Source organism: Amphibalanus amphitrite, unplaced genomic scaffold (genome assembly GCF_019059575.1).
Source record: "Amphibalanus amphitrite isolate SeventyFive unplaced genomic scaffold, NRLGWU_Aamphi_draft 000207F_arrow, whole genome shotgun sequence".
Classification (NCBI taxonomy): domain Eukaryota; kingdom Metazoa; phylum Arthropoda; class Thecostraca; order Balanomorpha; family Balanidae; genus Amphibalanus; species Amphibalanus amphitrite.
In genome coordinates, this window is record NW_024881702.1 from 469,068 (window position 1) to 489,129 (window position 20,062).

Consider the following 20,062-nt stretch of genomic DNA (forward strand, 5'->3'; position numbering starts at 1 on the left):
CTGACTTGTGCACGGCACCCTACTAACTGGTCCCTAACCGTGTACCAAATTTGAGCGCCATCGGTCCAGCCGTTCTCGAGATCTGGAAACGACCCCTGCACGTGCGCACGTGCAGCAACACCCCAACTCTGGCACATGGATATGCATTGCCTAGTGGGTGCTTACCTACATGCCAACTTTCAGCGCAATCGGCCAAGTAGTTACCGAGATATTGCAACAATTACAAAAGTGACACCTCTTCGTTTTGCACGTGGCACGTGCATAAGGGGTCACCCACATGCATCGGGAATAGTCCAATACTTGGTAGAAGGAATGAAGCTACCCTACAAAAATTACCGCATGTAAATCGGTCAAGTACCTAGTTGCTGAGATATAAGCCTCGCAAAAGCGTGACCACGGTCGGCCGGCCGGCCGGCCGCTCATACTCAAAAATTTCCGTTAATCTAAGGAAAGACTACGCTCGCTTCGCTCGCTCCGTAAAGACTACGCTCGCTTCGCTCGCTCCGTAACAATGCACTCAAATAACGGGACACGGGTGGCAGGGAAACGTGACGAACTTAATTGGGAAATTTCACCTGTGACCTATCTTTATGTCCTATGGTTATTTCCTAGGGTGAACCAAGGTCATCAAAGGCCAGTGACCTTGACCTACCCTTCACGTGACCTTGACACCTACCATATTGCATAGGACCAACAACATTTCACATGTTCGAACGTACAGCCCGTATACAGCCCACCGCTAAAGTAAATGTGTGGTTTTACCAATCTCAACGGATGGCTTTGACCGACGATTTTTAAATGCGGACTGATTGAAAAGAAGACGTCAATAGATAAAGTTGTAGCTGCAGGGGTGAAGATACATGTAAGCTACATTTAAAGTCTCGTTGCAGTCTGGCTGATCGTTCCTTGGCTTCAGAAGCAGAACATACCCATGACTGAAACCACACATTACTTCTGCTGTGGACTGTACAACCACAAAAAGACTGGAAACGCGCGGATAATGTGGGCTGACTTACGCCGAATCACGATTTTGACCCAACACGGTCTCGTGAGATATCACATACCGATTTTCCGCTACTCAGTCAAGTTCGAACCATTTCTTGGCCGCGGTCACCGGTCCAGGCCACCACATAGGTAATTGTATTACACCGCGCCTGCTCAATGCTCAGCTCGTATTGTAAGAGCACTGCGGCACAGCATAGATGCAGGCGCTTGGCTACTGCCATCTATGGGTGAAAGATGAAGATAATGGTTATTGCGGTACAGCATCACTGCAGGCGGAAACAACGTGGATAACAAAGATGCCCGTATGCCGCGCTGACCGGCGATTGAGGCGTAAATTTGCGTTGGTGGGTAGCAAAAAGTTTAGGAGCCCGAATTTGACAACATAAATGATTTGCCGTGCTGGTGGTCTGAGGTCGCAAAATCAACAGAACCCTAGACAGTGATTTTGAAATTCCGAGGTAGAGGTAGGTACTCTACGTATATACTATTGATCTTATCAATCACTGCACATTTTAAACCATTTGTTTATAGTCTGCTTAGCTATGACGGGCATTATAATTTTTCCTAAGGTAAGGGCACTTAGACGTAACCTGGTGACCTAACCTTGAGCGACCAAAGTCTGAAAGTTATGCAGCATTTGTGAAAAAGATGCATGAAAAGTGCGCCAAAAAATGGCGGCGCTCCACAACGCCGTTTTCGAGATATTTAGGTACATAAATCCACATGGGGTGGATTTATGTACCACCAGCATCTCGATCCGGTCATCCGTTTAGACGCAATTATAATTCTATTGGCTCGACGACCTTCCAGAGCACGGTATTTTGGCAACGTAAGATGGCGCCTTGTCGGCTTCACCTGAATGGAGGTGGTTGCGGGTCCAGTTTATTCATACGTCCGTGTCCGATACGCTACCGACTGCGCTACCGCGTACTGCGCGCCGACGGCCAGAGAGGCGCGTCGCGGGCGCTGGCGTGCAGAGAAATCTTTACCCTGTACGCCGTAGAAGATCGGCTGGGTTTCGTGAAAAATGGTAGAGGAATTGTCAAAAGAAAATTTGTCGATCTATCATCTGAGACTAAGAGCCATTAATTTCTTCAAATATTGGCCGAGATATCGCTCGCCGAAAACAGGCCATTTAACATGTAAACCCTATGGGCTGGTAGGAAATGTACGCCGTGGAGCAGCAGTGCTACCAACTAACTTCGGCGGGGGTCGAGTTGGCCCACCCTTGGGCCCACCTCAAGGCCGCAGGTTTATATCAACCCCGCGTTCGATGTCTCTCGGACGGCAAAGATTCTACGCCGTCCGGCCAATCACGCTCCATAACCGCAGCCGAGCCCCCGCTGACCTTGAACGAGATTGGCCAGACGACGTAGAATCTTCGTCGTCCGTGAGACATCGAACGCGGGGAAAGATTCTTACAGATAATTTATATAGCCTTGGGCCGTACCATGGATTAGGTATTCCTGGATGGGACACTCCGCCGATTTTCCGACCACGCACGACGGCGAGGGCGTAGGCACCATTTAGCATTGCGGGCTATGGGCGAATCGTGTATAAATATAATGGCTCTGTATGTGATGATAGTGACTAAATGGAGCCATATCTATGATAAGAAAGGACTAAAAAATATGCTTTCAGTGTCTGAAATCGTGTCTTACGAGCTAAAGCTCGCTAATTTCGCTCTCCATTAGGTACCGCGTTTTCAGCACGCAAGCCGCTGCGGCGGCCGCCGGTGCACTCGCCACCGATGTTTCGGCGCTCCGCCACCAGGCGGCCGCATGGTCGCCGGCGCTAGTGTTAGGGAATAGGGAGAGTGTCCTATCCAGGAATACTTTATCCATGGCCGTGTACTGAATGTTGCAGATTGCAGATCAGAAGGGTGCCGAGCAGACAGAAGGGCGCTGAAGGTGAGCCCAGGGCGCTATCGATGGTCAGGAGATTGGGAGTGGATATCCGGCATTTCAGGATTGTGGGTGCGTCTTCACCCACAAAGAGATATAAAATTGTAAATCTGGGCGCCAGCACCGCATGATGACGCCGCAATGGCTTACCGTCGAGGGCGACTAGAGTGCTCGGAGTCGGGACACTGAAAAGGCGCCATCGGCGCACAGAATGATCGGAGGGCGCCTGCTAGATTTGGGAGGGGCTAAAGCCCAGTGTGCCCCTCCCCCCTTGGCTTTTGTTTGTTTGTTTTGTTGGGTCAGGCCCTTTCGGTCCAATGAGACCATTTCAGAGCCGGGAGGATGATAGGATATTGGGGGAGACATTGGTCTGGGCAGGCACCCTAGTGAGTCGCCGGGGCTGAGCCCGTCCAGAGGACAGGCCACCCAGCCCCAAGGCACTCACTGCACCCGGCTACGGGGTGCGCTCCCTCGGGAGCAGCGGTGCCGCTCCAAGGGAGCAGCCCGCATGAGATAAAGTTGCCTGTCCAGCCCGGATGAGGGTTGCGGCGTGGAGGAGAAGGATTTCAGTATCCTGAGGATAGAAGCACGGAACGGTGGCCCCCCCTTGGCTGCGCCCCTGTGTCCTTTGTCTAGCGATTTTCGAAGTATGTATCGCGTCCGTAGGGGCCTTGGGAGCTGCCGGTGACCACAGGGGCCTTAAAGGCCCCTGATGACTCGGGACCCGTAGGCCGTATACGACCTTCGGGTCCCGAGTCATGTGGGCCATATCACCACAGGGCACCGCATCTTTTTCGGGATAAATGACCGTTCTGAAGCGTATCGCATTTTCCTGAGCATGATCTGGCGTTTACATAATATTAAGCGCCTGACGGCCCCTCTCCTGTCTGCGGCTGACAGCTTACTGACAAGCCACCTGGCGATCGCCAACTCAACCCTAATTACGACGTTGTCCGCTAGGTGGTGGGGTCATACAATCCCAGTCAGGACAAGGGATTCTCATAATTATTTCGTTATCATATTTTTTCCCTTTTTAAAGTCATTTAAAAGCGCTATTGCACAAGTAATTTTTCGATTAGCAGCGATTCCAGCCTCCGCATCAGGGTCCGGATGGAGCCAGGGAGCGTATGCCCCGGTGACGTCACCGTAGTGTTGCAGATTTGTAACATTAGCGAGCTCTGACGATCTTACCCAAGGCCCTAAAACATATCTTACCTAACTTACCTAACTTATACTCGGCCCCCGCCGAAGTTAGTTGGTAGCACTGCTGCTCCACGGCGTACATTTCCTACCAGCCCATAGGGTTTACATGTTAAATGGCCTGTTTTCGGCGAGCGATATCTCGGTCAACCTTTGAAGGAATCAATGGTTCTTAGTCTCAAATGATAGATCGATGAATTTTCTTTCGACAATTCCTCTACCATTTTTCACGAAACCCAGCCGATCTTCTACGGCGTACAGGGTAAAGATTTCTCTGCACGCCAGCACCCACGATCCGCCTCTCCGATCGTCGGTTCGCGGTCCTCGGTAGCGCAGTCGGTAGCGTATCGGGCTACAGATCCGAGGGTCGTGAGTTCGAATCCTGGGAGCGCCGCGTGATTTTGGCTAGAGGGGCATTCCACGATAGATCGACCAAGGCCTAACACCCGACCATTTTTGATTTTGATGAAATCTTGTCTATAGGGTTCTCTTATGCCCTGAAGTCAATGGTGACAACGCCAGGCCCCTACGGTCAGCGGTTTAGGAGATATAGCCCCGGGCATTTTGACGAGGTCACTCTGCAGAGTGATTTTTGAGGTGCTATATCTCCTAAAGTAATGAAGGAAATGCATTAAACCTGTACATCGTTGTGATGGCGGTGAAATGAGCAATTTATTGGCTATCTCGGATTTCCAAAAAAGTTATTTTGATTTTTAGCTGTGACGTCATCAATTTTTAAATTTTCTGGCTACCCCCCTAGTACATTAAAATTTGTCATTATTTTTGCTTAGAAATATAGATCGGTCAATGTTCTTTTGACTGTCAAAAAATAAAAATGGTAATCTTTCTATAAATATTTTATTTTATTTTTTGAAAACAACTCTGTAATATGAAATTTGCATACATTTGCTCTGAAACGACAAATAGGTGCAGCTGGCACGGACAGTGGAAGGACTGGATTTATAAAACACCTAAATAATATTTTCTTGAATATTTTTCGCAACTGGAACAAAGCGTAAGATATTTTAATCTAACCCTCGCCGGCCGAGGGGGGGGGGGGCGGGTGCCGCCGCCCCCCCCCCATAGGGTTTTTTCGCGATAGCTCCGAACACGCCGGCGGTAGAGAGCTGAAACTTGGCATACCTGACCTTTGATCCAAGCCGCATCTTTTGACACCAACCGCATTTTTGGGTCAGGTCAGGTCACTGACCTATGACGTCATAAGTGAACCTCTGCACGGTCTTCAGATGTCGCAACTTCGCAACGCCCTCACTGCCAGAGGAGATGTCACAGGGAAATGAAACTTGCAGGATCTAGTATCCATTATGAGTCTCACAACTTGTATATCTCGGATTTTTCCTAAAGGTCATATGAGGTCAGGTCATTTTCGTGACCTCACCATTATAAGTCAATGGGGAAAAATGAAAACTGCTATTCTGGCGCCGGGAACGATCTCCAACTATCTCAAGCACACAGAATCGTGATTTGATGCACTCCTTGCAAGGTTAGATGCGTCACTTTTGCAATGTTGACCTTTCGTGACGTCATTTATGACGTCATCAAGGTCATATTAGTTTTTCGTCAATAACTCTTGATCAAATTGAGCTAGCGAGCCGGGAAAGCCACCAATGGACTCAGGAAGACCTGCCGAATCGAATGATATGCGACATGACCCCTTTAGACCAACTTCGTGACCTTAGGGTGCTGACCTGACCTTGACCTGAGGTCAACACCCCAAGTTGACCTGACCCGAACAAAAAGTATATCATTCGACGCGCCTGAGCGAGGCGAACACGATGCTGCCAAAATCGCGGCTCTGCGGCCATTTTCCGCGAAGTTATTCACCAAAAACTGAACCGTACCTTTGGGCACTTGACCTGACCTCAGAGGTCACCGGTTGACCTAGGACCTTAAAATCGGGTACCAATCTCTGCGTCTCGTAACGGCGCACACGCTCGTTTTTTCCGCGACGCGCTAGCTCCACCAGGGGCGAAACGGCGAGGGGGGGGGTCGTACCCGCCCCCCCCCCTCGGCCGGGGCGTATGTAGAAAACCAATAGGTCCGGCGAGGGTTTACATTCTGTATTTCCCTACATATATGCCGAAACCCAGATAACCTCTTTTTGGAAGTAACTGGTCCTCGCAGATGTGTCTTATATTGCTTAATAACCCGATTCTGTAAATCAGAGTTTGTAGTGCGATTTTCAAAAAATAAAATAAAATATTTGTAGAAAGATTACCATTTTTGTTTTTTTTCCAGTCGAAAGGAAATTGACGGAACTTTATTTCTGAGCAAAAATAATGGCAAATTTTAATGTACTAGGGGGGTAGCCAGAAAGTTTAAAAATTGATGACGTCACAGCTAAAAATCAAAATCATTTTTTTGAAAATCCGAGATGGCCAATTAATTGCCCATTTCACCACGATCACAACGATGCAAAGGTTTAATGCATTTCCTTCATTCCTTTAGGAGATATAGCACTTCAAAAATCACTCTGCAGAGTGACCTCGTCAAAATGCCCGGGGCTATATCTCCTAAACCGCTGACCGTAGGGGTCTGGCGTTGTCACCATTGACTTCAGGGCATAAGAGAACCCTGTAGACAAGATTTCATCAAAATCAAAAATGGTCGGGTGTAAATCTGATAAAATTTTGGTCGATCTATCGTGGAATGCCCCTAGAATTAAATGATGTAGATTCTTGAATGTTTGCATAATCAATTATTAATAGCTAATTGAATGTATCTGCCCACTAATCGGCCCTTAAAACCTGTTATTTAAAGGGACCCTCCCACCTTCAAAAAAATTAATGAACTGGCATGAAAATGATGTCGCTCGGTTCAGAAAGAGCAAAAATGAATATCTACCAAATTTCATCGAAAAATATTCACCGGTTTTCAAGATATTAGACTTTTACTTTTGTTTACTTTTTGAGATCTCCGCTGTTCCTAGCGACTTTATTTGAAAGTGCGGCATTTGTTGCGCGCAAAGTAGCATATACCACCGCGTGCTGCCAAACGTTTTAGTAAAAGATTTAAAAATCGTTAGATCTCCGCTGACGTCACAAATTCTAAGGGGGCATACCAATGCATCAGCCCCTTAGAATCCGAAATCTGCAAGTTTGAAATTCCATATCTCCGAATTAAAGCATTTTTCGATGTTGTGAATGCCCAAACCGGTATTTTCAGGCCATGGCCACCAATTTGGCTATCTCAACTTAAAACTAATGTTAAGGTGGGAGGGTCCCTTTAAAATAAAAGAAATGATTGTCACGTGCGCGTCACGACTGCCAACCATAAGCGCTACCATATTCTAGATTGAACTAACTTTTTGCTAGTCCCGACCACATATAGTAGGTTTTCTAGTAGTTATACTAGAAATTCCTACCAAAGTTCGTCCTACCCTTCACTCAATATACCCTGACTTATACGTTGTTCTATATATCCTGACTTATACGGCCTTGGCAGATGGGAGGATAAGACAATTTTCAAAATGGGCTTTTCAGTTCACTCTTACATATTCATATTCCTTTCAATTGCCTCCACTCTTCATGGTACCGAGGTAAGTGTATTTCATTCACTGGATTTAAATGAGGGGAATTGGGTTATTCACTAATCACTGGTGGATCCATAAAGTCCTAAGCAGATTTCATTGATAAATTTTTAATATTTTTACATTCTTTGACATCCTGAATCCAATAATGATTCTCATGAAAATCAAGTATTTCTTTCTTATCATGACCTTTCCTCCTTTTCAAAAATATGCTGAGCCAAAATTATATTGTTTAAGCATTTTCAAATATATGGGCCACAGGCCTTCATCAGTGAAATATCCAAAAGAACACTTTTGCATCTTTTTTCCGATTGTCGCATTTCAAAATATCTTTTTAAAGGTCATTTGTGCTACGTTGCCTGATCCTACCACTATGGACAGACACAGTTCACAAATGTAACATTGGCGATAAATCACAGTGGTTCCTTTATATGCACATCACAATCTGTATCTGTACATGTATCACTGTCTGTGACTGTCTATCAATAACATTGAGCATTTAGTACCTGGAAAACATTGTTCGAGATAGTGGACATAATCCATTCAAAATACAAGAAACCTATTAAAGGAACCCTCCCACACTGGCGGATCCAGGGGGGGCATTAGGGGCATATGCCCCCCCCCCGACAGGAGCCTGGGGAGGGCATTCAGTACAAGTATGCCCCCCCCCCGTTCAGACTTACACTTCTTACGCCTATAACGAGGAACTAAATAAAAATGGATTAGAAATCCTTCCTAGTAACTACTTTTGTGATCAGAGTCGTTTTAGTAGCCTCAATTTAGTTGTCATTGCTTTATTTTGTAAGTATGTTGCTTCTTAGTTCTTACCACAGGGGAGTCATGCCGCTTCAACACTTTTGACCGTATTGTCTAACGATGGCACTCATATTGCGAAAACCAGGTATCGGCCGCCGCCTATGCTTGAGAATAGGGACGGTTAGAATATGATTTACCTGTATGGCCGCAGCCAGTGCAGCGGCGTAACCGGGGGGGGGGGGGCACAAGGGGCGCGAGCCGCCTCATTAGATGCATGGTGCCCTATGGGCCCGAGAGGCCCTGCAGTGCCAATTGGCCGCTCAGGGTCCAAGCATGCCTTATTTCGACTGAGATAAGACCCGCAGGACTCGTGAGAGTACCTCACGGAGTCACGGCCTCCTGAGTCGCCACACATCACACATCTCCATAAGGGCCCCACTCCGGCTTCTGAGGGCCCTGTGCTGACCTCTGAGTGACCTTGCTGACCCATTAAGCGTCAGCTCAGCTTTAATTAGGGTCCTGACCAGTGACCCATACCCGCATGGAACGGCTCCACACCAGTGCCTCTGAGGGCCCATAACGGCGCCTGTAAGGGTCTCACACTGGCGCCTTTGAGGGCCCAACACCGCCAATCTGAGGGACTAACACCAATATTTCTTAAGGCCCTACATCGGCGGCCGCTCTGAGGGCCCCACACTGGCGCCTCTGAAGGTCTTACACAGGCGCATCTGACGGCTACCTACCTGCAACTCTGTGGGCCCCACACTGGTGACTCTGAGGGCTCCCAGTGACGCCTGAGAGTACCACGCCGGTCTCCTGGATCCCACAGGGCTCCTGAAGGCCTCTGCTGGCCCTTGCTGGTCTCTTGAAGACCCCTTGCCCCCATGCATGTGTCTCTGAGGAGTGAGGACTCCCACAACGATGCCTTTGAAAGTCTTCACCGGCGACTGTGAGGGCACCACACAGACACGTCTGAGGGCGCTACACCGCCACCTCTGACACACCAGTGTCTCCTGAGGTCCCACATCGGCGACTCTGAGGGTCCCACACTGGCGCCTCTGGGGCCCCACACCAGTGCCTCTGGCAGTCAGCCACCGGTAACTCTGTAGGTCCTACACCGGTGACTCTGAGGGCCCCACCGGCGTCTGAGAGTACCATGCCGATCTCTAAGGACTCCACAGGGCTCCTGAAGATACTGCCGGCCCTCACTTGCCGGCCTGTGAAGGCCCATTGTTGGCATCATACGGCCCGTTACCGGCCTCTGAGGGCCCTTTGTCGGTCTCTGAGAGGTCCTACTGGGTTATTAAGCATTCGCATTTCGCACCAACCACTCCAAGGGCCCCACACACAGCTATCTGTGAATGGTGTGGGCTTAGCGCCACACCAGTGTCTGAGGCACCACAACGGCGTCCATGTGAGGGCCTCACACCAGCACCTTAGAGGGCCCACACCGGCTCCTTTGTGGTTCCTGCACCAGTGCCTCTGAGGGCCCCACACCACTGCCTCTGGGGAACCCACACCGATACCTTTGATGGTCCCACGCCAGTACCTCTTAACCCGCGCCCTGATGGGGGGGGGGGCATTTTGGCCCCCCCCTGTGGTTTTTCTTAAATAGCGAGAAAACGGCGGCGCGCAGCGCCGCCAAATTTTGGGTACCTTACCGGACATCAATTTGACACCTTCACACAAAATTTCAAGTCACAGGTCACCTCAGGTCAGGAGTTATTGAGGTCAAACTGAGGTCATGTTCGAGTAAAAATGAGCAAAAAACATGACATCTTGAAACGCTCACCAATTCTACAGTTAACAAGCAATTTTAAAGTTCTTTATGTGGTTGTGTAGAGAAAAGGCGGCGCTACAAAACTGCTATCTCGGATTTTCGAAATTTTTGGATTTTGTCCCCCAAAAATCAAAAAAATGATTTTTTTAGAAAAACTCAAAAAATTTCCAAAAATTTTTCGAATTTCAAAAAAACCGGAATATAGGTATGTGATAGTCCCTGCGCTCTTCGATATACATACCAAATTTTAGATCGATACCTCTTTTTTTGGCCAAGTTATAGCGAAAAAACTGTTAAAAATTGATGACGTCAAATTTTTGAACTCAATTTTTAGCAATTCTAGACCTCGTAGCGCAAAACGGAGACCACCATTGAACTCCCTGTGACGAGCTGCATCGAATCGATACCCATTTTATGCAAAGATATCAACTTTGAAATTTGACCTAATTTGACCTGACCTTGACCTGACCTTGACCTGATCTTGACCAAAACGTGACCTAGGCTGGCCCTAAAGTCTGTCTGACCCACATAATCGCATTTGTCATGTAAAATGGACCATAAAACATGTATCACACGACACTTTCATATTGTGACCCCCCAGTGACCTGACCTCTGTGACCTGACCTGGTATCAGTGACCTCAAATAGCAAAATATGTGTTTGAAGAACATTTCCCCATCGATGATTTTCAATGAAATGCATTTTACACGATTTTACAACGCATTTCTTGAAATGCCTGTAAACGGTGAAAATTCGACCTTTGACCTGACCTGTGACGTCATCGGTTTGACCGAGGTCAATGAAATTGGGTCACAAGGTAGTTCCCCGTTGGGGCTATCCAACACCGTTTACCGCTTGTCGCTATGTTGCGTGGTTCTCGAGATCTGAGGGGGGGGCCAAAATGGCCCCCCCCCCATCAGACCGCGTTGCTCGGCAGACCCCATCTGGGCGCGGGTTAAGGTTCCACACCGGCGACCCTGGGTCGGCTCTTTACCTACACCAGTCATTCTGAGGGCCCCACCGGCCCCACCAATTTTCGTCGATTTCTGGCGCTGCCCGGGTGTTTGTCCCAAAAGCCTCCTCCTCCTGGATCTGCCAATGGGGGTCAGGTGTCCTACCATTTCTGTGTTTTTTTTTAAGAAAAAAACTCGTGTCAGGGCTATGACGAAAAATAAGTGGCCTAAATCCGATGAGAAAACAGGATTTGGGGGTACCCTAGGTTTGGCTCCGTGACCTGGTATGCCCCCCCCGCGCTGACACCCTGGATCCGCCAGTGCCCTCCCATCTTCAAAAAAGTTTATGAATTGGCATGAAAGTGATGTCGCTCGGTTCAGAAAGAGCGAAAACGAATATCTACCAAGTTTCACCGAAAAATATTCACCCGTTTTCAAGATATTAGGCTTTTACTTTTGTTTACTTTTGGGATCTCCGCTGTTCCTAGCAACTTTATTTGGAAGCAATAGTTTGGCAGCTGAAAGTGCGGCACTTGTTGCGCTCAAAGCAGCATATACCACCTCGTGCTACAAAACGTTTTAGTCAAACATTAAAAAATCATTATCTGCGTTGACGTCAGTGGCGTATCCAGGGGGGGGGTCCTGGGGGTCCTAGGACCCCTCTGGAGGCTGGAGCCTAGACAAAAAGTTTTTATAACACGGAAAAAGTGAAATGACTTTAAGGGCCCTTTTGACCTCTTCCCATTTTATTCGCAAAAAGAAAAAGTATTGTGGAACTCTTTTAGAGACCCTTTGAGAACTATTAGAGGACACCTTTAGGCCAATGAGGGACCTTGTGAAGTAAACAGAGGGCCCTCTCAGGCAAACAAAGGCACTCTGAGACACATACCTAAATGGCCCTCTCAGGCACACAGGGGGCCCTCTCAGGTACACAGAGGGTCCTCTGAGACACACAGAGGGCCCTTTCAGGCACAAAGAGGGCCCTCTCAGGCACACAGAGGGCCCTCTCAGGCACACAGAGGGCCCTCTCAGGCTCACATAGGGCCCTTTCAGGCACACAGAGGGCCCTCTCAGGCACACAGAGGGCCCTCTCAGGTACACAGAGGGTCCTCTGAGACACACAGAGGGCCCTTTCAGGCTCACAGAGGGCCCTTTCAGGCACACAGAGAGCCCTCTCAGGTACACAGAGGGCCCTCTCAGGCTCACAGAGGGCCCTCTCAGGGCTCAGGCACACAGAGGGCCCTCTCAGGCACACAGAGGGCCCTCCCAGGCACACAGAGGGCCCTCCCAGGCACACAGAGGCCCTCTGAGACACACAAAGGGCCCTCTCAGGCACACAGAGGGCCCTATCAGGTACACAGAGGGTCCTCTGAGAAAGACGAACAGAAGACCCTCTGTGGTAGGTACGAGGGTCGATTTCAGGCCACAAGGTATCCTGAGGCCACCAGACGGCCCTCTTTGATCAAAGATGGTCCCTGGAGTCACCAGAGGGCCCTCTGAGGTGAACAAAGGGCCCTCTCAGCCACCTCAAAGAGGGCCCTCTGAGATCGAAGAGATCAAAGAGATCAAAGAGGGCCCTCTATAAGGCGAATGGAGGGCCTTCAAAGGCCACAAAGTGCCCTCTGAGGCCACTGGAGGGCCTTTTGAGGTGATATGAGGCTATATCAGACCACCATGAGCCCCATGAGGTCATCAGGCCCTCTGAGATCAAAGAGGGTCCTTGGAAGTCATCGGAGGACCCCTTGAGGTCCCTTGAGGCGAACAAAGGCCAGAGGGCCCCCTTAGACACCACAAAGAAGTAAAAAAGATCCCACTGAGGTCAAAGACAGCTCTCTGAGATGTAATAGGGCCATTTGAGGCCTCCGAGGGCCCTCTGATGCCACAGAGAGGCGCCCTCTGATGCCAAGATAGGGTCCTCTGAAGTCTGAAGCCACCAGAGGCGAACAGAGGGCCCTCACATCCACCTCAAAGAGGGCCCTCTGAAAATCAAGTGGCCCTCGGAGTCAGTGTCCCAAAATTGTATTTTGGCTTGGGTGTCAGGGGGGGGAAATAGGTCACCCAAAAGGGGGATAAGAGTGGACAAATGTCAGTCACAGGGCAGTCAGAGTCCTCTGAGAAGGCCACTTGAGCCTTACAACAGAGGGCCCTCTGAGGTGATATGAAGGCTATGTCAGGCCACTATGGGCTCTTTGAGGTCATCAGGCACTCTGAGGAAAAAGCCGGCCTTCTGAGGCGATCAGAGGGCCCTTTAGGATAATCAGAGGACTTTTTAGGCCAACTAGGGGCCTTATGAGGCCAACAAAGGGCCCTTTGGGACACAAACAGGGCCTCTCAGGCACCCGGAGGGCCATCTTTCCTAAGGCAAACAGGGGTCACCTTAGATGATATGAGGGCTATTTTAGGCCACCAGGGGCCTGATGTATTAGACCAACATACGGCCATATGAAGTAAAAGAGGACCTTTTGAGGTAAAGAGGGCCCCTGGAGAGAAAACAGAGGGCCCTTTCAGGTACCCAGAAGGCCCATGGGGGCCACTAGAGGGCCCTTTGAGGCCAGTGATGGTCTTCAGAGGCCATCATAGGGTCCCTCTGAGGGTAACAGAGGGTCCTTAAGACGACCAGAGGCCCCCCGTGAAAATGCAGGTGTCACAAGACCCGGTTTGCATCAAAGGTCAGGTAGCTATGCCCAGTTTTGGCTCTCTGTTGCCGACGTGTTCCGAGCTGTCGCAAAAAAAAACGATGTGGTGGCACCCACGCCCCCCTCGGCCGGCCAGGGTCCCTCTAACCAGGGATGCGGAGACGTGGAAATTTCAGACGGCTCCGGCTCCGACTCCGGAGAAAAATCGGATCCGGCTCCGGCTCCGGCTCCGGGTGGAATGTCATGGCGGCTCCGGCTCCGGCTCCGGCTCCGAGTAAAATGATCCGGCTCCGGTGGCTCCGGATCCAGCTCCGGCTCCAGTACTCTACTCAGTACATCCTCTATACAATTAAATACGGGTGGAAGAGAAGAGATGAGGGATTGGTTCACGCTGCTTCTGTATTTGCATAACTAGGCTATTTTGAATACCACATGTTTTACTGCCTTGTACCTACTGTCAAACCGAACTAGGTCAATAGTTTTTTCCTCTTAAAACCCGCGCCCCGTAGGGGGGGGGGGCCGAAACGGCCCCCCTGTCCTTTTCGGTCGATATCTCGTAAACGGCTGGAGATATCGCCACCAAACTTTTAAGACCCCTCCGGGCATCAATTTTACACATTGTGACCAAAATTTTTCCAGAGGCTACGATAGGTTGGCCACAAATGACGTCAGAATGACGTCATGTTCTGTCATTTCGACCGAAAAAAGACCTTCGCGAGAAGACCTGTCAGGCCTACAGCTTTGAAGATACAGAAAAATGATCAAGACATAAAAGGTGTAGAATTGACAGGGCTACAAAACTGCTATCTCGGATTTTTGAATTTTTTTGAATTTTTACCCCCAAAAATCAAAAAAACATTTTTTGGATATATTCGCCAAAAATCAAAAAAGTTTTTTGAGTTTCGAAAAAACCGGAATATATGTGATAGTACCTACCGTCTTCTATCTACATACCAAAGTTCAGATCGATACCTCGTTTTTTGGCCAAGTTATAGCGAAAACACTTCAAAAATGATGACGTCAAATTTTCAAACTCAATTTTTGGCAATTCTAGACCCCGTAGAGCAAAACAAAGACCACCATTAGACTCCCCGTGACGAGCTGCATCGAATCGATACCCATTTTATGCAAAAATATCAACTTTGAAATTTGACCTAATTTGACCTGACCTTGACCTGACCTTCACCAAAACGTGACCTAGGCTGGCCCCAAAGGCTTCCTAACCCACATAATCGCATTTGTCATGTAAAATGGACCATAAAACATGCATCACACGACACTTTCATATTGTGACCCCCAGTGACCTGACCTCGCTGTGACCTGACCTGGTATCAGTGACCTCAGATACCAAAGTATATGTTTGACGAACAATGTACCATCGATGGTTTTCAATAAATTGTCAATTTACTCGATTTCACAACACATTTCTTGAAATGCCCGTGAACGGTGAAAATCTGACCTTTGACCTGACCTGTGACGTCATCGGTTTGACCTAGGTCAATGAAATTTGGTCACAAGGTAGTTCCCGGGTGGGGCTATCAAACGCCGTTTGAATTTTGAAAATCGGCCGGTAAATTTCCGAGATCTTAGGGGGGGCCGAAACGGCCCCCCCCCCCTACGGGTGGTAGGGTCCGCCGGTAGCCCTACGGGGCGCGGGTAAACCCTTGCCGGCACAGGGGGGGTTGATGCAACCCCCCTAAGGTTTTTCGCGAATAACTCGCGTAAAAAGCGGCCGATCGCGACGAAACTTTCAGTACCCTCGCATTGATCAATTTTACACCTACCCTGAAAATTTCATGACCCTGACCCAAATGACCTTTGACCTGTGACCTCTTTTCCAAGACCATGTTTGGCCAGAATCGCGATTCGGCGTATGTCGGCTCGCATTAGCCGCGCGTTTGCAAGCTTTTCGTGGTTTCAAACGTTCAAACATGATTTGATGCTGCTCCCATACATAAGGGTGGGTGTCAAGGTCACCTGAAGGTCAGGTCAGGTCATTGACCTTTGGTGACCTCAGGTGACCTCGGTTCACTTTTTCGAGTTTTACATGTTTCTAGGCTAGTTTTTGGAGCTGAATTCAAATTTAGCAACCATTTGAACATTTACGAAGTACTTTCATATCAACAGCGCCACAATTATAGTTAGGACCTAAACTTGACATATACCGATCCAGACTTGCGTTTTTTTTCGGGGGGGGGGGCAACTCATGCAGGAGTCAAATTTAAGGCCGCCCCACACTGGACCTCGCATGCGGGTTTAGAGTGTGCTGGTTTTGGATTCGCGGCTACCGTAGAAGGGGGTGTTAAGGGACAGTGGGGTGCTAAGGGACAGTTGCGTGCGAAAAACTTTGAGTCATATTAAGTTCCTAATTTGAGAAGGTTATAATAAAAACTTGAATGTGGTAGTTGACAATGTTTTGTTCTTGACCATAGGACAAAATGGCATGTTCTTCATGCGAGTGATTTGGTTCAAAAATGGTTTTGAAAATCATGCCACATTTTCACAAAATTAAAACATCTGTAGCGGTCAACTGTTTATTGCTCTCACAGGTCACGACACCAGCGCCACCAGTGGCCGCTCCGTACACTACACCTCCCCACCAAGTTGCGACATCTCCTCCCCTTCAAGAAAAGAAACATAACCAAAACGTGACACACCGCTGTCACACACTCAGCGTCTCTGCCTCGGTCTACCACGCATACGAATAACTGCACCCGCGCGGACAGTGTCACGCGGAACATGAGACGCCTTTAAATTATTTACATGGACGACGACAGTTTTCCCTTCATTGTCTTCGATACGATAGTTGACATCAGACATTTTCTGAACGACAACAAAAGGCCCCGACCATATGGCTTGAAGTTTAGGCGATACACCTGCTTGCCTGATGGGGCGTTTCCAAAACACGTCTTCGCCTACCTTGAGCCCGCGAATTTTTACGTGTTTTGCAGCATCATAGTCACGTGCTCGCTTCGCCGCCGCCCGCCGCGACACATCACGGGCTCCCGTACGCACATCAGTCAGCCTGCTCATCAGACCAGAATCCGCCGCGGACCGCATGCTCGAGTGCATGGTGTCTATCGGTAGCTGCGCGCGCCTGCAGAACACCAGCTCAAACGGAGTCGCTTGCGTCGTTTCGCACACCGCGGTACGATAAGCGAATGCTAACGCCTGCAAGTGTTTGTCCCAGCACTCTTTTTGCTCGTCTACGTACGATCGAATCATATTTAACAGAGTACGATTGAAGCGTTCCACCATGTCTGACTGGGGGTGGTACGGTGACGTCATACGGTGTCTTATGCCTAACTTCTCACAAAACTGTTTAAATGACGCGCTCGTCCACTGAGTGCCCTGGTCAGTGACAATTTCAGACGGAAATCCATGGCGACAAAATACGTCATCGAATAACCACTGCTGAATCACCTCAGCCTCCGTCGACGATAGCGCCACTAGCTCCGGCCACTTCGAAAAATAATCTTGACATACAACAATAAATCGCGCGCCATTTTCCGATGCCGGCATGATCGGACCAATTATATCAATCGCCACTTTTTCCCACACATTTAGCGCAGAAGTGTCCACTGGCTCCATCGGCACCGTCGTCACCGGCGTGTCCTTCACAGTGCAACAGACCATGCACGCTTTCACGTATTGTTTGACGTCTTTCGTCATACCAGGCCAAAAGTACCGCTCCTGAACGCGCCGAATCGTCCGCCTGGACCCAGCATGTCCCGCCAACTTGTCGTCGTGAAGAGCCTGAATAACGGCGGCGCGCTGAGAGGACGGCACCACCAGCTGCTCCCCGAACGTCGGATGCAGATGACAGAGCGCGCCACGAGCGTTGACCGAAAACTCCGTTGGTTTCTGTTCACGCAGCCGTTGCACGTCCTCGTCTGTCGCCAGCTCCGACCGCCAGTCGGCGACTCCAGCGACGCACTGTAGCCGATCTGGGAGAGACCTGCTGAGCACGTCCGGAACTACGTGTTCAGAGCCCGAGACGTGCTTGATGGTCAGGTCGAATTCCTCCAACAGCAGCGCCCACCGACCCAGACGTCCCGTCAGGTCCTTTTTGGATCTCAGCCATTGGAGCGGCTTGTGATCCGTGAACAGCACCACCGGCCTTCCAAGCAGTAGGTGGCGCCACTTCTTCAGAGCGTGTACGATGGCGCACGCCTCCTTCTCGATTACAGAGTACTTGCGTTGAGACTTGTTGAAGGCCTTGCTGCTAAACTCAACTGGTTGCCCGTCCGCCTCCAGCACACAGCCGTACCCCGCCTCGCTGGCGTCGGTGCGCACGGAAAAGCGTGACGTCTCTGTCGGAAGTTTTAGCGCTGGACGCTCTGCGAGAAGAGCCTTGAGACGCCGGAAGGCCTCCTCATGCGCTCCATCCCACTGGAACGTGTTCCCCTTCTGGAGAAGATCATGAAGCGGTCGCGCTATCAAGCTGAACTCAGGAATGTGTGACCTATAAAAGCCACACAAGCCCAGAAATTTACGAAGTGCGGTCTGGTCCTCCGGCCTGCGCAGAGCCTCCACTGCCCGGACGTGCTCCACGGTAGGTCGAATGACTCCGCCCTCGATGCTGAAGCCGAGGAACGACTCCAGTGACGTCATCATGAACTGACACTTGTCTTCGTTCAGCGTCAGTCCGGCCTCGCGCAGCCTCTGCAGCACGGTGCGGAGATCAGAGAGGTGTGACCTCACATCGCGGCTGTGGACGCACCAGTCGTCGAAGTAGGCAGCCACACACGGTAGATCCCGCGTCAGCCTGTGCACCAGGCGGTTGAAGGTGCTGGGTCCGTTACAGAGGCCGAACGGAAGCACACGGAACTGCAGAAGCTGACCGTTGAACTGGAACGCTGTCTTCTTCCGGTCCTGCTCGCGTAGGGGTATCTGGTAGTAGCCAGAGCGAGCATCGAGCACCGAGAATAGCTGAGCCTCAGCAAGTTGCGCGACGACCTCCGACACCAGCGGTACCGGCTGCCGGTCTTTCACTGTCAGTTCATTTAGAGCTCTGAAATCAATGCATACACGCACATCGTCACTATGTTTCTTCCGTACTAGCACCACAGGGTTCATATAGTCACTATCACTCAACTCTACAACCCCATCCCGAAGCATCTGATTAATGGCCTTCTGTGCTTTGTCCTTGAAAGCTGCCGGCAGTCTATGTGGACGACACACTACTGGACGTTCACTGGTCGTTTCGATTTTATGCTCTATTAAGGTAGTGCGACCAATGCCACTAAAAACATCTGCAAACTCCTGCTTAAGACTCTCTATATCGCGCGACACTGCATTACATCCGGAGTCATCACATTCACTCACCAAGTCCTCGCCAGTAAGTAACATCCCGATTTCATGAAAGTCTCCTTCGTCCCACTCCATAATCGGTGCCTCGATCGCAGGCATCTGCTCCCGCCGCGGTCCGCCGCTAGGCGGCGCTCCTGTCGCCCCGGTAGATGGCGTGCCAGAACCAGTGTGCTGCATACAGGCAGTAGAGGGCGCGGCGTCCGTACCGTCGCGGCTCCCCGCGGCCGACTCAGCTGCCTTGGGCACACTGACGTGCACAGCGCGTCGATCGAAATCGACTGACGCGCCGAATTTCCGCAGCAGGTCTGCCCCCATCACGCCCTGTTGAACCTCGGTGATGAAGAACTCATGTTGCCTGGTGCCACCACTCCCTGCAGTGACGGAGCACCGGAGCAGGCCGTAAACGGTCATTTGTGCCCCGTTAGCAGCCGTGATGAAGTTCTCCTCTGACGTGGCATTCGGCTGGAACGTTGGCGGCAGACAGCTCACCGTGGCTCCACTGTCCGCCAGTAGTCTCACGGCCTCTCCATCGATGTCCACGTCGATGTAGATTCGTCCGTCTCTCGACACGGAAGTCGGCGTCGTTACCATGCCGTCCAGCCGACGGCCTCTGCCTTCTGTTCCGTGTCCCACTCCGGGCGCTCTGCATTGCGCCCGTACGTGACCCTGCCCGCCGCATCGCCAGCAGACCGGGCCGGCCCGGCTCGGGTCACCGCTCCTACCCCTCCCCACCGGGGAGGGCGGCGCTCGCAGCGGCCGCTGGCCGGTCACGTGACCGCCGCCGGCGAGTCCGCGCGTCCCCAGCCGCTCGCCCAGGCTCTGACACATCAGCGCTGTGTTAACCGCCTCTTCTAACTTCTTAGAAGATCCAGAGTTCAGCACTGCCGACCGGACAGGCTCCGGAAGCCCACAGACGAAAAAGTCGCGCGCCAGAGTCGCCTTGTTAGCAGCTGCAAACCTCGGATA

At 50.4% G+C, this 20,062-nt stretch overlaps 1 protein-coding gene across 2 annotated transcripts in view; it reads left to right on the plus strand.

Annotated features, from left to right (window-relative positions):
* The first annotated feature begins 2,860 nt into the window (after positions 1 to 2,860).
* LOC122385080 (uncharacterized protein CG1161-like) overlaps positions 2,861 to 20,062 on the plus strand; it is a 63,396-nt gene continuing 46,194 nt past the window's right edge. The window contains exons 1-2 of one of the 2 annotated variants that reach the window (XM_043373082.1): positions 2,861 to 2,878; positions 7,575 to 7,668. In XM_043373082.1, the coding sequence (XP_043229017.1) occupies positions 7,600 to 7,668 (69 nt within the window). In that variant the 5' untranslated portion in view covers positions 2,861 to 2,878; positions 7,575 to 7,599. Of the gene's footprint in view, positions 2,879 to 4,111; positions 4,142 to 7,551; positions 7,669 to 20,062 lie in introns of those variants that run through there. The other variant, XM_043373081.1, reaches the window with a different exon arrangement.